At 34.5% G+C, this 18,525-nt stretch overlaps 1 protein-coding gene across 1 annotated transcript; it reads left to right on the forward strand.

The window, feature by feature from the left end:
- Nucleotides 1-14,010: 14,010 nt before the first annotated feature.
- On the forward strand, nucleotides 14,011-18,317 carry LOC145109362 (putative inactive ATP-dependent zinc metalloprotease FTSHI 3, chloroplastic). Its single transcript, XM_079046502.1, has 5 exons — nucleotides 14,011-14,125; nucleotides 14,690-15,514; nucleotides 15,935-16,258; nucleotides 17,393-17,693; nucleotides 17,982-18,317. The coding sequence occupies exons 2-5, from the start codon at nucleotides 14,705-14,707 to the stop codon at nucleotides 18,140-18,142; spliced, it is 1,596 nt and encodes a 531-aa protein (XP_078902628.1). The 5' UTR covers nucleotides 14,011-14,125; nucleotides 14,690-14,704; the 3' UTR covers nucleotides 18,143-18,317.
- The last annotated feature ends 208 nt before the right edge of the window (nucleotides 18,318-18,525 follow it).

The following is an 18,525-nucleotide window of genomic DNA, read 5'->3' on the forward strand; positions in this document are numbered from 1 at the left end:
GAGCCATTTTGCATGAAAGCCCTAGATCTACTCTTTTAAGTGTCTTTTGAGCCTTTAAATCCCTTTTCATGCATGTGTACACGTAAAGTTGGAAACTTTACGTGGTAAACAATCCTTAGGAACCCAGATCTATAAATTGTATGCAGTGGTTTTGAGCAGAATTGATTTTATAGAAGTTGTATGCAACCGACTAGGCGAGTTGTTCTTCAGACTCGGCGAGTCGGGTCGCAAGTCCCTGATTTTTCCCCCTTCGAGTATGCTGAGTAGGAACAGTGAGCCATAGGTGGACTCAGTGAGTCGGAAGCCAGACTTATTAATGGAGGGACTCGGCGAGTCAATGCCCTGACTCGGCAAGTCCAAGGCAATTTTCATACCTCAAGAACAGACTCGACGAGTTGTTCATACAACTCGGCGAGTCACAGCCAGAGTGTTCATGTGTTGAAGGAGGACTCGACGAGTTGTTCATACAACTCGGCGAGTCGGATGCAGATTGACTGAGTGTTAGTATCGAAGAGGAACTCGTCGAGTCTATGCCAAACTCGACGAGTAGTAGTGAGCAGAATTGAGAAATGAGAGTAAGGACTCGACGAGTTGGTGACCCAACTCGACGAGTCAGGTCAACTGTATGTTGACTTTGACCAATAGGTTGACTTTGACCAGGGGTAAAATAGTTATTTTACCCTCAATATAGTTATCAGTATTTGATTGAGTGTACTTATGGAAATTGTAGCCGGAGTGAAACCGGAGCAGCAGCAGACAGATTCCGGAGCAATTCATTCAGCAGCTAGACTACGAGGTGAGTTTCCTTCCAGTAGGAACGGGTCTAAGGCCACAATGCCGACCCGTTTAGCTAGCAGTAGTTCCCGGACTTCGGTCCGATGCAGTAGTTAGTATGTTTGATGCCTTCGTGGCTCAGACAGGATTTATGTGTTATGTGTTCCGTGCAACGGCCCGATGCAGTATGCAGTTTATGTGTTCATGCTAGTTGATGTGTTTATGTTATGCTATATTATGCCCAGTCAGTTCCCGGACTTCGGTCCGATGCAGGGGACAAGGTCCCAGCCAGTACCGGATTTTGGTCCGATGCAGTTAGTTCCGGACTTCGGTCCGATGCAGGGGACAAGGTCCCAGTCAGTTCCGGACTTCGGTCCGATGCAGTTTCCGGACTCCGGTCCGATGCAGAGGGCAAGGCCCTGGTTAGTTCCGGACTTCGGTCCGATGCAGTTTCCGGACTTCGGTCCGATGCAGTGGACAAGGCCCGGTATGTGTTTACATGTTATTGTATGGTATGTGGTAGTTTGGGGGAACTCACTAAGCTTCGTGCTTACAGTTTCAGTTTACGTTTCAGGTACTTCCGCAAGTAAAGGGAAGAGCTCGGGATGATGGCGTCGCACACACCACAGCTTCAGTCTTTGTCCTGGGAGTTTGCCTTGATTCATAGTTTGATTTGATACAGTTGTTTCACGACATTTTATTATGAGTTGAGATATTTGACGTATGATTTTATGATATGACGTTTAGTATATGATTTTTATTATTATTAAAACAAAAGTTTTTGGGTCGTATTTTTGGATGTTACAATGTCAATCATGTTTTTCTTAAGTGTTCAGCGGTGATTCAAGTTTGGAGGTGCATAGCTAGTTGGCTTGATGTGGATATTCCTAGCTTCTCTTCGATGATAGATTGGGTGGATGCGAGAATGGAGAGGATTATTATTGAATCAGTTTGCATGGTGGTTATTTGGGTCATATGGACCTATCAGAATGCATTTCTTTTCTGTTCTTCAAAACCTAGGAAGCAGCTGTTGTTTGATTCTATTGTTGAAACCTCTTTCCGTTGGTTTACTTTTCGTAATTCCAAGGCTAGGATTAATTGGGTTGAGTGGATGAAGAACTCAATCCTTCCTTAACTTGTTATGCTTCTAGCTTATTTCTAGTCACGTTTTTGTTTGATTAATATGTATTATGCTGCCGTTAAAAAAATAAATAAATAAATTGAAGAAAAGGTCAAGGAATATTTTCACCAAGGAGAACAAAAGCTTGGTTACATTCCATACACTCCATTAGGATGTTTATCACTTCTTTGGTTCATATAAGGCCACTAGTGACTTCACTTGAGGACTCGATAGAAACACATTAGGCCTACATACCATCTAAGAACGAATTTTATTACTTGACTAGTTATGCATTGAATTGTTGACTCAAAGATTGGGAGCTCTGGATATTTAGCAAGAAAAGTTTTTTTTTGGCTGTTTTCTTTATACCACTATTCCTTTATTGTCTTATATGATCTCAAAGTAAATCGATACAAAAAGAAGTTCTCAAAGCAAAGTGCTTGGTAAGTTTCTTAAGGGAGAAATAGGAAGTCTATACAACATATGAGGTCATGCTACTTTATTGTAACATCTAGATATGTATATGCTTTTCATTAGCTAATTGTTTAAAGGGAATACAAGAAACCGTTCAAATTTAAGGTGAAATTGCAACAACTCTTTATTTTTTGTTATAAAAATGTAGATAACATAGATATTTGGTTGGTGTAGTTTGCTTAGGGTTCATTTTTTTCTATTTAATAGGATTTGATCAAACATGCCTATGATGTATGTTTATATAAGTACCTCATGAAGCAAATATATTGAATGGAAAATATTAGTTGCCAAAAACTAAAAAACATAAAATATGGAAAGCCTCTAAAAACCAAAACATCCTCAAATATGACCAACATATGATGTAGAAGATCATACAAAGCTCCAACCTTAGAGTATATTATGAATTTTAGAGATCGAGTCCTCCTTAAACCTTGAGTTGTCATATTATTTATTGGGAAAATAGAGTCAAACAAGTTTGGGAATTCAAAATTAGAAAGAATAAGAATACATTAACAAAATGACAATTTTTATAAGAATAAACTAAGCCCCCAATAAAACACCTATCTATATACCAAATCTCTAAAGATTTAACTTACATCTTTTTAGACTCTAAATAAGAAAAAAAATAAGATAAAAAATAAAGTTTAATTATATGAGACACTTGGGACACCTTGAAAAGAAAGTATTACGCTTCTTTTATAGGCATGACATTCATTTCAACCTTTTTATTTTACCAATGTGGGACAAACTTCTTATACATGCGAGCATCAAATCTAAATAATGAAAACATTAGAGCATGCGGTGTGGGCCGTGTTACAAGTCGTTATAGCTGAGTTGGCATGCCTTAACGACGTTATAACACCATCAACACCCCTTTGGTGTTATGGTGCAAATTGTGGCCATTATGACATTTTGAAACGGGAGAGTAGGCTAATCAAATCATTCCCCCCCCCCCTCTCTCTCTCCATCTCTCTCCCTCTCTCAACCTCTTAGCATGTTATAACATGTTATAACATAGGAACACCATTTCCTATATGGTGTTAAGGTGGTGTTATTATTGATGTGGCATGTGAAGTGGTGTTATAACATTGACTCATATCCAATGCTCTTAGACATATATATATATATATATATATATATATGATGTGATTTAGTATACTTCATAAACCTATTTATATTAAGTCAAATGAAGCAATATATTTTTTAATATCATTTTACATTATATTGGTTATTGTAACGTCCCAAAGAACTAAGTAAAATTTTCATTTTTAGACAACCAAGCCATTCATTCATTTGATCCAAAAGATAATCATGGTATATTGTATTCTCAAAACATCAGTAATAAATCATAAAAGATAATGCGGAAAACTCCGAGGGATGCAATGCTATCAAGTTGGGTCTTTCCTCTTGGAACCAGAAGTACCTGAAACATTTTAAACATAAAACCGTAAACACAAAACTTAGTGAGTTCCCCAAAATACCACATAACCATACGGGCCCCGTCCACAAGCATAGCGGGCCCCGCCCCATAGTATAACGAGCCCCACCCAACATGCATACGAGCCTTGCTCAACATACATAGTGAGCCCCGCCCAATATACATAAAAGGTTTCACCCAATGTATATGCAAGAGTTACAAAGACAATCTAGCATCTTATACAATATAGTGAGAAGACTCATCTCAATCACTCGAAATAAGATACACCACTGCTCGTAAGCTCGTAATAAGATACAACATGTATTCACCAACACAAGCATGGCCGTGCCATAATTTTATATACTTAAAGGTATTAAAAGCTTAAGGTACCATTTTTCATTTATTTGTGTGGTTTAATTAAAAACATCTACTCGCAGGAGGGTCTAAAAAGCTGAATAATTAAGAGGATTATCACTTGTGGTGGAGTTAAATAGACATCCTTCTAAAATGTGTAGGGTGTTATCTCGTTGTTGAATTAAAATCAACTTATGTGGAGTTTTATTTAATAGATAGATATATATTTCTTTAAAAATATTAGATGCAAACTGGTAAAATTGTCAAAGGAATGAAAGTACAATGGTATTTTGTAATGGTCAAATGCTAGAAAGTAAAATGTTATTTACTTGGTTTATTTGGAAGGGTCTGATGCAAGAAATGAAAGTATAATGTTATTTTCATGGTTTGTTTGTTATTATTGGTTAAAAAGAAATAAATTGCCTATGTTAGTAAAAAGAATAAAGTATGTTGCTATTAGTATGAACTAAACATTATTAACAAACTTTCTTATGCTTTTGTAGTTTTTCACAAAAGGTGATATAGAACTGAAGGATAATGATTGACTATGTGTGGATAAGGCTAGTGGATCACTAAGACCATCCGTTATACCCACCACATACCATATATGTGGTGGGTGCTACATCAGCACCACATTCTCCTACCACTAGCATGAGATACCTACTACTAACACACCACTCCACCTCATTTTTTTATTTAAATTTAATTCAAAAATACATTAAAATCATTTTTTTAATACTAGTTTTTCCATTAATTTAAAATACCAAATTACATTAAATAAAAACTACATTAATTGAAATTAAAAAAAAATAACAATAAAAATAAAAATTACATTAGTTAAAATAAAAAAAAATAAAAAAAAACATTAAAAAAAAACTAAAAACTCCAACCATAAATAAATAAACTACCCCCTACGCCTACGTCGGGCTCGAACCGACTCTTTCATCGCTTGGAAAAGTTCCAAGTCTTCGCCCTCGAGGTCGTCCGCTTTCATTTTCAAAATTTCCATGTTGGTTTTTGTTTGGAGCGTCTCTTGTGCCTCTTGAAATGATGATTGTGCTTCGATCATTTTTTGTTCCATCCGAGTCATCACCTCGGCCTTCGTTTCTTGAAGTTGCACATATCGATCAAATTTATCGCCAAACATATCCATCACACTAGAATTTGAAGATGTTGAAGCCGCTTTTTTTGCTTTATTTCTTCCAACGGGCCGATGAAGAGGTTGATCGTTTTCAAGATCTAGCGGATCGTCGTTGATGTCGATGTGTGTTCGGCCGTCCGATTGTTGGGAAGTTGCATCGGGGTTTCTCGAACGCTTTGAACCGGAAGATTGCGAAGTGCCTTCCGTTTGCTCTTTCCATTTTGGGGCGTCTTTCAATTTTAGCCACGGTTTCATATACGGAAAAGCTTTGCGTGTTGGCGTTGTTTTTTCAAATTGCTCCATGGCCGCCTTGAAAACATCAAAATCGTTCGAACCACTTTTGCGTATGTTTAGGAGGTTGTTGTAGATTCCTCCAAACTCGGTGCATTTTAGTCGAATATCTCGCCATTTCGAAGTAATTTGATCGGCGTTTCGAGTTTCACTTTCCATTAACTCGTAGAAAATGGCTCGGACTTTTTCCCAAAAACTTCCGTAAGGCTGACTATCGCCTACAATTGGATCTTGGGAAGTCGCCACCCATGCCTCCGCTAACTTTTCTTTTTCTTCTTTTGACCATGGAACCCTTTCTTGGGCGGTAGTGGGTTGGTTCGGTTTTTTCCCTTTTTTCTTTTTTGGTTGAGGTGGTGGCGAAGGTTGTGTTTCCGCAACAAAATCCGGCGAAAGTGGTGGTTGTGAGCTTGGTGGTTGTGAAATTGGTGGTTGTTGTTGTTGGAGTTGTTGTAGTTGTTGGAATTGTTGAAATTGTTGGTATTGTTGTGACATTTGTTGTTGTTGGAAAGACGGAAAAGGTTGATATTGTTGTTGGAAAAGTGGTGTTTGTTGGATAGGGGAACCGGTTTGAAGTAGATTGAGAAAACCGCCTTGAGGTGACTCCATAGTCGGGAATTGTCGAGGTGTTGTATCTAACGCAAAAACGTTATCGGGTTTGCGATTTCTGTAGTTTGGAGGGGTATTTTGGTTGGGATCCATGATTTTTGGTTGTGAAGATGTAGTGTGTAGTTTGTGTATAGAGAAAGAAAAGAATGGTATAAAAAATAAGGAGTAAAAATGTGGTATTTATAGGTAACTAAATTGTATATTTTTTTTTTATTATTTTTTTTTTACAAAACTAGCCGTTCAACGGCTAGATAACGGTCCATTTATGCATCTTGAATCCCATTGGCCGTGCGAGTTCGTTGTCCCCATCACAACCCACCACGAAAACGAGCCACCACGAGACAACGGGGTGGTGTGCACGCATGTTGTTCGTGGCCAGCTCGACCACGAAGCTCCTCGTCGAAGGTATACCGTTTGGCCTAATATACATTTGTATGAGAAGTGGACTTGGACTTATTTTTTTTTACTGTTTTGTGGTTAATGCAAGAACATTGATATTATTAAGGTAATTGTTGATTTTACACTTCACCATTTTCTTCTCTTGCCTTCGTCATTCCCTGAATTTTATGTGACATCTATTTGTAATTTGATTTCATTTTTGTCCTAAAATTTTATCCCTCCTTTCAGTATGTATCTATTTTTGAAAAAATTATTATTTCTATGAAAGATAACTATATGTTGATTATTCAATACAAGAATATGATATCACTAAACCAAGTAAACCATCCCAATATTTATTTCCTGTAAACAAGGATGAATATGTTATTATTATTATTATTATTATTATTATTATTATTATTATTATTATTTTATATAAAAAATGTCACGTAATTATATATGTAATCATTTCAGTTTATTTTAATATTAACTTTTATATAAAATTAAAAGGTATGTAAAAATTGATTTTTATTATGGATATTTATTCGACCTTTTAAACACATAAGAGTTATATCATAATGAAATACAATTACAATTCATTTTATTTTTGAATTTATGATAAGACTAATATATTATTTTTGTTTTATTAGTTTTTATGTATCTTTAATAACCGAGGTAAAGTTATTTAATAAAAAATTAAATACATAGCAAAACATCTTTGTTTGATGCAACACAAAAAAAACCTTTGTTTGAAAAAATTTAACATTTAATTTCAAATATTTTATTTAGTTCAGTTTATAAATGAAAACAATATACATTAAAAATATGTATCTTTTGTCCGATATTTAGGACCGGTTGGATCAGTTGAACCATCGAAACAACAAGATGACCAGTTTCATGTCCGGTCCGATTTTCAAAACCTTGCCTACGACTGAAAGTTGGATTCCCGATAATAATGTTACGGAATCTCGACCCATCAAATGGATTGTATAAAGAGACCGATTGATACGTAAAAGTTTTGAGCACAATGTCATTGATATCAAAATAGTAGTCGGTCAACATGCGAGAAAGATAATATTTTTGCCAGTGATTCCTCTATGTTCGTCTGATGATGACATGTTCTGTCACACCCCCAAACCGGAACGGCGGAAACGTTCGAGGGCGGATGACGTCATGTAAAGTATCACAACAATTGAATAATAGTAATCAAAGCAATAACAACCATTGTATTAATAGTATAATGTTTACATTACATTTGATTCATATAATACGAACTTCAAAAGTAAATACAAGTAAAGATTCGAAGCTACTATGCTCCATCTTCTTGAATCCGGCGCGTGTACCTGTCTACTAATGTCCTGAGAATACAAGTAGGTTTTGAAAGAGTATCAACATTAAGCTGGTGAGTTCATAAGCATTTTGTTTTAGAAAAACTGTTCTGTATTCTTTCGAAAAGTGCGTTGTGTTTTCTCCAGAAAACCTTATATTTTCTTATGTTAAGTAATACAAATGATTCTTACTCGTTCCTCCTGCGAGTACTTAGTGTATACAAATCATATACCATCCATATCGAACAAACAATCGGTTGTGTGGTTCTGCCTCAAGCCCACAACCAAACAAGGAACATGAATTGAGGCGGAGTCACACATCCCACTGCAAGTCGGATCTTCAAGTATATAACCCTGAAGTATTCACTAGATACTTGCATATTTAACTATCATTGGTTCACGGCCGTGAACCTAGTTTGCGGTCGTCAACTCCCTTTGAGGGTGTTCCAGGTTCGAGTGCAAACTATTGATTCTCAGATAACACTTCCCAACATTCAACCCTTAGAGTGCACTAGGCTTAGAGACCCTCAAACTGACTCTAAACACAACAACATATAGCGGAAACAAGTCTGACTTACAGAGAGAGATTTCGGGTTGTCACATGTTCCCATTCAAGTTTAAGAGAGAACAATTTTCAATTCTATTATGTTTCGCAATGACAATCAATAAAGCTCATGGACAAACAATTACACACGTTGGTATTTAGAGAATCTGTTTTCCCGCATGACACACTTTATGTGGTATTATCCAGAGGGATATCACTAGCCAATACAAAAGTATTAGTAAACCCTAATAAACAATTCAACGGCAGTGATGTCTATACATCAAATGTGGTGTATAAGGAAGTGTTGTATGATTAATAATGCACAATCAATAATGTATTTATTTACATTTGTAAAGAATCTCAACTTTCATTTTTAATTCTTATTGGTTCCTTTTTTTGCTAGCATGACTCTTATTGATAACATAACTACTTAGATGTAATAAACTATTTGCGGAAAAGAACTAATCGCCTTTAAAAAACTATTTGCATCCGTCGCTTGGGGCGGGTAAACGGATAGTATATATATATATATATATATATATATATATATATATATATATATATATATATATACTATCCGTTTACCCGCGCACAGCGGCGGGGACAAATAGCTTCTTTCAACGATATTTTTTAAAAGAAAAATGTTATGTTCCAAAAGAAAGTTCATGTCGAAGAAAGTTCATGTCGAAGACAATAGAATCTAACTTTTGCATTAATTGTGACATGATACATCATATAACCGATAAAAATGAACCGCTCAAGGTGACACATAATATGAAATGTTTAAGCCGTTCAGAAAAAATTTAAGAGAATGATATAATAATACATCTAATATGGAAATGTGTAAAAACACATAACTGCTAATACATTGTTAATATCGCAACGTAAGGCGATTGGGGTTGGATTAATCGATTGGGGTTGCTAATACATTATTATTTTTGGGTTTCGACAATTAGTTTCTTTTATGTAGCTATTACTGGTAGCTAGTCAGTCGACGGGGTTGGATTAATTGATCTAGACGATGATAATTGTGGTATAAAAAAGTTTATTAAAAAATATATATTGACTATTTTTATTATTCTTTTAACTTTGACCGATTAACGACAGTTACCCAATCAATGACTGTCAAATCAAATTATTGATTGAGATGGGAGGTTTTAAAAATATAATCAATTTAAACAAAAATCAGAAAACATAAATTCGTGATGGTGACTTGGTGAGATGGATATGGTGACCAACATAGGACTCATCTTCCCAGAGCGTCTCAGTTAGAGATGGCGACTGTTTAGGGCAGCGTGTTTAGGGTTTGTTGAGAGATAGATGTGGTCGATGTTGGAAAGATGAAGATGGGCAAGAATATCATTTACCTATTTCTAGCATAAGGGTACAACAACAATTCGAGAACAATCAAAATCTATCGAAGGGATACGACACCAAAAAGGGGTTTGTTAATAACCTGTAAAAAAATACTTAACTCGTGAACCTACCTTGCTTCAAAACACATACCAGACTCGCTGGAGTCTTGAAATCATTGCAACAAAAAAGAAAAATAAATAAAAATTCGTGAACCGACCATGCTTTAAAACACATACCAGACTCGCTGCAATCTTAAAATCATCCACCCGACTTTTCCAAATCTCCAAAAACCTTCATCACAACGACAAAAATAAAAAAAAAACAATTATCTTATAACCAAAAAAACACCAGAGCATATGTTTAACTGAAAAAACAACTGATTTGGTGATAAAGAGATCGGGGAAGGATTCTTTTATGCAGATTTCATGACATCAAAGATGTGAAGGTCTTGGCAGGGATGGGAAACAGTGGTTGTGTGTGTGAAAGAGAGAGAGGTGATTGACTGTGGCGTTAGCGATTATGGAGAGAGAGAGAGAGAGAGAAAGAGAGAAGAAGAAGAAGAAGAAGAAGAACGGATAAGATGGATAGTATTTGACAGGAAGCAACTCGATCATATATCTAATATCTTGTTCTGCAATCAGTTGTCCCAGGAGGTGTATGGGCGAGATATGATTAAAGGGGAGGGGTAATCTACATATATTTTCCCGATATCTCAGTATTATCAACAAGACTCGATCAACATTCAACATCAACAATCAGAGAAGTTACGTCAACATTACTAACGTGGAGGTAAAGATGACAAATCGATGGTGGTGAAGGTCGTGGGTGAGAGGAAGGACGTTAGTCGTGATAGTGGTTGGTTGAAGGCGGAAGGAGGCAAAGCGGCTGTGGTGGTGGCGGTTATATTGTCTTGGTTACTGGTTAGGGTTCTTCGAGAGAGTGTGCGTATATTTCTTACTTTGAAGGGATTACGAAGATAGATATGAGATGGCTTGTTACCAATGTGAGAGAAGAGATCCTACATAAATTGTTGACATTGACCGCTTCAAATGGCTGAAGTGTTGAGATTGACGGATTCAATTTGCAAATGAATTCTTCTATTAATTTGATACGAGATTTTTAAGGGATAAAGGATAGGGTTAAAGTTTTAATATTATTATATTATAGATGGGTTGTACTTCAAGCTTAATAGTTTGGACGTCTTAAAAAAATAATATTATTATATTTAATCTATTTATAGAAATAGTAAGATTTCTTTTATAAGATAGTAAAGATATATATATGAAACATGTAACTAAAATAGAGCATAAATGAAAATTAATTACAGAAACTAACAACACGATTAAAACCACAATATTGTATTAATTTTGAAATATGTAATTAACTTTTGGTTATGAAAAAATGGATTTTCAAAAAAGTTCTTTGTACTCTTATGATCGACCAGTGCTGCATTTGTACCCACAAGACACACACTCATACACAAGTTCAGTGAATCCAACCTAATTTGCTCCGCACTTCCACCCGATGTGCGTGCAAGACAAAGCCTTTGTGCTATATGTAGTATAAGGCTTATAGATCTTTTTTACTTGTAACCAAAGATTAAATTCTTCCTAATTTCTAGAACATACAACACGTCATTGAAAGCTCCTTTGCGAACGTCATCTTCAAAACAATCTTCCTAACACCCTAGGTATCTAAAGTAGCCGAGTTTCGCATGAAGAGTTTTCGCCAGTGTCTACAACCTTGAAGTTTCTGAACCACTCCCTATGCAAGAAAACATGTCGTGTATCTCCCGTATGAAGACACCATTCCCTAGGTTAGACTCGAAGAGGCTTACTTCAGGGATGACCGATGCAATATCAATGTCAGACACTTCGCGTGTTATTTTTTCCACAACATACGCTTACTTTGATTTATCTTGCTTTGGAAGCTTGCAATTTGTAGCCTCGTGCCCTGGTCGGTCATAGTTGTGGTTGTTACCTTAAGGGATAATGACTTAAAAGGGTAATATATTTTTCGATTTGTACACATTTGGTCACTGAGTTTTTTTCGTCCACATTTATTAGGGCTGTGCATGGGTCGGTTCTGGACCCAAACCCAACCCAACCCATAAATGGTCGGTTTCTGGTTTTTAGAACCCAATAGGATCGGTTTCTGGTCGGTTCGGTTTCTCGGGTTCTGAGGTCGGTTTGGGCAGTTTTTCGGTTTCTTGGGTTCAACCCATACACTCACGGGTTCTGGGTTTAAACCCATGAGTTTTGGGTTTTAATCCATTTTCCATAAATGAAGCAACAAGTTAGATACTTCAAAAAAGAACAAATTGAAGTTAAGTACTTCAAAAAACATGAGTCTTACAACAAATAGTCAATTACAAGTTACAACTAAAGCCCGAAATAGTCTATTACAATTAAAACACAATCAAGTATGGGTGGTTTCTCGGGTTGGATGGGTCGGTTTCTTGGGGCGGTTTGTTGGTTTTAATTATGGGTCGGTTTCTCGGGTTGGATGGGTCGGTTTCTGGTTAAAAACCGAAACCGAACCCGATTTTTCCGTTTCTAAAAATATCAAACCCAAACCGTCGGTTTTTCTTTGGTTTCGGTTTTTTCGGTTTCGGTTTTGTCGGTTTTAGTCGGTTTCTCATTTTTTTGGTTTGGGTTTGCTCACCCCTAACATTTACCCCTTCAACTTGTTAAACTGTACACATTCAATCCTTATGACCGGCTATTCCAGGTTATCCAGTAAAAATGACTTAATAGGGTAATATATTTCTCACTTTATACACATTTAGTCATTAATATATATATATATATATATATATATATATATATATATATATATATATAGTAGAATAAATAATTTCTGTTTTTGTACTAATTCATTACTTATAAATGATTTCTTAAGGTTTTTCTCACGACATCTTACGTGAGACAATCATTAATGAGGTGTATGAGGCTTTTGATGTTTATGTCCATCGTGATCTCGACTACTTGGTTGTTTATGTCATATGTTATGAATGTCATAACTTCTTCATACGATCTTAAGATTTTAACGATCTTTATATTCATGCGTTCGTATTCAGTCTACTATAACTTTCGTTTAGATTGTTCCTGTTAAAAAGTAATATATTTTTACTAATGATCTTTATACCCATACGCTTTATATGAATATATATATGGATGTTTTTTTTTATAAAATCGTAAGTAAAAATATATTACATTTTAATGGGAGTAATCTTAACGAAATTTGTAGTAGACTCAAAAAACGATTAGATATAAAAATCATTAAAATCTGATATCGTATAAAGAAGTTACGACTATCATAACACAAGACCTAAGCCAAACTACAAGACCTATGCAACTAAACAGTCGAGATCGCGATGAACGTAAGCATCAACAACCCCAAACTTCTCATCAATAACAATGAGGTTCCCGATGATCATTTTTTCGTTTATGCTTCATGTTGAAGTTGAAAACTAGAGTTTCTTATTTTTCTGAAAATTGTTTCTTTTCTTTTGTTCACTTTCAAAATCGAACAACATAAAGACACTAAAAAACAAAAAAAAAATATTTTCTTTATTTGATGTCAAAATCCTAATAATAGTAAAGCACACTAAAAATCCATTTCTTTTTCTTTTTGTTTGGTGTTAAACTAAAAAATAGATTTTGTCCCTAATTTTTTTCTACAGTCCCTTTAGTGCAAACAAATTTGTTTTAAGTTTGTTAGTAAAATATCACAGAAATAAAGGAACGAACAGTATCTTCAACATAATACCATTTCTTAGGATACAATAGCTTAAATAGCTCTTTGTGTTCAACATAATATCCCTATGTAGGACACAATAGCTTTAAATGGTTCTTTGAAATCATGTAAAACTTAATGTAGACTTAAATTACCTTCAAGGACCAACAAACACACAAATAATTAGAAAAAAAATGGAATCAATCTCATTTGATGTGTACCAATTTGTGCCCACAACCACAGGAAACATGTATAAATAGAAAAATATTATAACTTTATTGTAAAACTAATTTTCCAACAACGTCTCCTTAAAAAAAAACCAATTTTATTATTTCATAAATTAAAAAAAAAAAAAAACTTTATTATATAAATAAATGATTTACCGTTGCTTAAAAGGCCAAATCTATAAATTGGGCTTTGCAAAGAGTCGGTATTTGAAAGAACCCGACCCAATTAGTTTCCACTGAATCATCTGTTTAGTGTCTATCACTTTATCTGCTAGCTCCTGTTTGTATATCACGACACAAAAAATCTTTTATCAAATTCATATCAATCGGTGTTTTGTTAGCTCCGCATTCTTCCCCCGCCATAGCCGAGCTCGGAGGTACGTCAGCTATGTCCAGTTCTCACCTATTAAATAATCGTATCGTTTTCTTCTCCAAATTACTGTTCGTATCTTCAATCTTGTTTCTCTGCATCTGTTTTTGTGTTTTTATTTATATTATTGGCTTCTATATATCCATTTTGAGCGTATTACCACATAATTATGTAATATTTCAAGCATAAGCTTATCGAACAAACCCTAGTTTTGATTCTCTGACATCATCCGCTGGATTTTGATATTAAGGCTATGTTATCTTCAGTTTGAACTGAAAAGGATTACCTTGGAACCATTTTTCGTGAATTGGATTCTAATTGCTAAACAGACGAACAGTGAGTAGGCTTTATTCTTCAACAGTACTAATACTTTATTCTGGATGAGTTATGTTCATTAAGAATGCTCTGATTAAGGTGTTGAACTGCGTGCGTTTTTTCGTTGAAGTGTTGATTAGGAGGATTTTCATGTAGAAGTTTAGGAGGAGACAACATCACTTTATAAGGCAATTTAGCTTAACTACATAAATCAGTAAATCACATGTTCTTAACCCTAATATCCGTTTTCTTTTAGCCCAAAACTTAGAAGATGGATGAAACAAATGAAAACAAAGACACCGATCTGCAAACTGGAGAAAATAATGATCTTAAAAGACAATTATGGAGAAGATTTCGTCCAAAGCTATGGTTTTCTTCCTTTTGGAAAAAACATTCTCTTGACTCAAAGCTAAATATTACCAAAACATTCTTGAAGGCTAACATCATTCCTGCTTCAATCTCTCTAGCAATGGGAATCTGTTATCTCCTCTTGAAATCAAAGGGGCAAAAATGTAAAGTTGCTCCATATTCAGATTTATTGAAAGGTCTACAAGATGGAAGTGTCACAAGGGTTCAATTCAAAGAGAATTCGCGTCGTATAATGTACAATAGCAATCCACAAGCTTCTCAAAGTACAAAAATAGTAAAAAAAGAACATTCAAACAACTTTAAAGAAATGGTGGCTTCTTTTCTTACAAATTTGTCAAGAAAACCTGAAGGTTTGAGTTTGACCGAGTCAAACTCCAACCAATCAAGGATTGATGTTGAAGTAAAGAAGAGGGACAACAATCATGGTTGGCAATTTTCTACAAGATACATTGATGATGATTATAGAGAGCTTCTTCATTTAATGAAAGAAAAGGGGACTACATATGGTTTAGATCCTGAACCTTTTTATGTTTCGGGTGGGAGGAGGGTATTTTCGACATTATTAAATCAGGCTCCTTCATGGGCTATGTTGTCTCTAGTTGCTCATGGGCTTGGTGGTGGTGGTAGTATTGCAAGAAAACCTAGTAAAAATGATGAGGTTACTTTTGATGATGTTGAAGGTGTTGATGAAGCTAAGGCAGAGTTATTGGAGGTAATTTTTTTTTCTCTCTCTTTTTAGTTTAAAAAATGGTTATTAGTTGTTTTAATTAAGATTTTGTTTTTCTTTTGTTGATAATAATTAGGGTTAGGTGTGTTTGCATGTGCTTTTACTATCATAACTAGCGAAATTCTAATTATTAAAGGAAGTAAATAGTAATATATAAAAAGTACAAAATGAAAGAAATAGCAATGCACTTTCAAAATTTTTTTTTTTGTGTATTATGGCATCCTAATTTCATTTCTTTCTATTACAACATTTTACTTTCAATTTTTTCTTATTAAGACATGACACTTTAAAAAATCCTCCCAGTTATAGCATTATACTTTTAATTAGGAATTATAATTATTACAAACATAAAATCCAAAACATCTACATTTACTTTTACCTTAACTAAAACAAAATATGTTCTAGATTGTTTCATGCTTACAAGGGGATTCAAAGTACGACAATCTTGGGGCAAAATTACCTAGAGGGGTACTTCTAGTGGGCCCACCGGGAACCGGGAAAACATTACTAGCCCGTGCAGTGGCCCAAAAGGCGGGGGTCCCGTTTTTTATAACATGTGCAAGTGAGTTTGTTGAGTTATTTGTTGGAAGAGGAGCTAGTCGCATAAGGGATCTTTTTAAAGATGCTAGAAAATGTGCACCTTCCATTATTTTCATTGATGAACTTGATGCAGTTGGACTTAAACGTGGTAGAGGGTTTAACACTGAGGGTGATCAAACTTTAAACCAAGTAAGTTGCATTTTATTTATTTATTTTATTGAGTGGGAGTTTTAATTCCAATGTGGATTGGGCTCGTGTTTGGTATGATGGAATGGAATCAGAAAGGAATGGAATGGAATGGAGACATGTTTGGTTAGCGTGAAACGGTGAAAGAATGGAATGAGCCATTCAAAGTATATGATTTTTTTTCATGTGTAGTTAGAATACTAAATGAATTTGAATTGATACGTAAAGAATAAAATGTTATTTATTTATCTACTCGAATAAATAAAAACCATTTCTACCACTTGTCATTCCTCATGCATTATGCCACATGTCATTTTGTGGTAATTTTAGATTAAATTATATTTAGATGTCATTTTGTGTTTTTCTTTTTCCATGTTATTAAATTCCATATAATATTTAAATGTAAAAATGTAATAATAATAAATGCATATCAAGTTCATTAATGCAACTTTCCTTTTAATTTGTAAATTTTAATCTGAATCAAATTATTTTAATTGTTTATTTATTTAAATTATTTGTTTAAATTTAAAAGAAAATGAGCACTTCAGTTTTAATAGTTAAATATTTTTCTCTCTTTCCTTATAAATTCAAACTTTCTAAAATTTTAGATATTTATATTTGTTTTTGGTTTCTTAAATAAACGCATGTAGTACATGGGTCTCACAACTAGTTAAAAATAAAAAAAGATATATTGCTAAATAAATTGCATACAAACAATTTTTCATGTCGTTTGAAATATATAATGTGTCTCCGATAGTAAAAAAGTTAATTTATCATTTTACAATAATGTTAACCAAAAAAAAGAGCTAAATGTATTTAAATACACCATGAAATCTTGAAATAAAAATATAATTTAAATTTAATTTTTTACATATTTTTGGAAAATAACAAAATGTAATTCAATTGAAATCTTGAACTTTTCTAAAAACATTATTGATCTTAAAGATTATATAAATAAAAGTAAATTATAATTATGACATATCATTCCATTCCTATGTGATACCAAACACCACCTTAGTGGGCCACTAAGCACCTGATTTACATCTCACATGATGCTTTTAGGGCAGAGCAGTGTGGGCCAGCTCAGGGGTTTTACTGTAAAAAGAAGTTAACAATTTATGTTTCGGATTTTAACAGTTGTTGACGGAAATGGACGGATTTGAATCGGATAAAAAAGTGGTGGTAATCGCCGCAACAAATAGACCCGAAATGTTGGATTCGGCTTTGCTTCGCGCGGGTCGGTTTTCAAGAAAAGTGTTTGTTAGGGAACCGGATGAAGATGGAAGAAAGAGAATTTTGGGCGTTCATTTTAGAGGGGTACCCCTCGAGGAGGACAAAAACGTCATTTACGATCTTGTTGCATCGTTAACACCGGGTTTAGTAGGTGCTGACCTGGCAAATATTGTTAATGATGCCGCTCTTCTTGCTGCACGTAGAGGTAAAAGTTTCATAATCAACATGATAATGTGATACAATAGACCTGATGAGGAGGGTATTTACGTCTTTTGCACACTCAAGTCATTGTCCCGTCTTGTTATAGACAAAAATTGTAATTTTTGTCTGATATTGGTCACCGTCACAGTCGCGCTGTGACAGATTGTCACAGTCTGCTGTCACATGCGTCTTACGTCTGTGACAGCAGACTGTTGCAGATGCAACAGAATGTTAATGTTAAGGTCAAGATCAAGGTAAAAGTCACAATATTTGACTTGTTTGGTTGACATAGGTGGAGTTTGTGTGTCGAGAGATGATGTAATGGAAGCGGTTGAAAGGGCAAAACTGTCATTTGACAATAGACAACAACATGAGGAGTTTAGTGAACAAGAAGCTCGGGAAATCGATTTGATATCATCCCGACTGCTTGGGCAGTCAAGGTTTGACTATTAAACAATAAAAAAAAATACCGATTTTCTTTTTTGGAGTTGATTTTGGTAAGTATAATTTTTTACCACAATGTTTATTAATTTTAACAATATATATCAATTTTAACGTGAGTGGAGTTCAAAAGGGAAAAAAAAGACAAATAAGTCCTTTTTTTTTAGCTTAACCCATTAAAACATTATATGTGGTTTCCGTCTCTTTTAGCTATTTTATCCTTTTATAAATATAATATCGAACTCTATCTTATATGTGATTTGAAAACATGTTTTAGGTTAGTAAAATAATATTTTTAAGTAGTTTTTAATAACAAATAATGAGGAAGGATTATTGATTCAACAATCATCATTCCAGATTAATATCAATGAAACATTCTTTTATGAATTCACTTG

The sequence above is a fragment of the Lactuca virosa genome, chromosome 4 (genome assembly GCF_052849685.1).
Source record: "Lactuca virosa cultivar CGN04683 chromosome 4, Lactuca_virosa_CGN04683_v6, whole genome shotgun sequence".
Taxonomy (NCBI): Eukaryota; Viridiplantae; Streptophyta; class Magnoliopsida; order Asterales; family Asteraceae; genus Lactuca; species Lactuca virosa.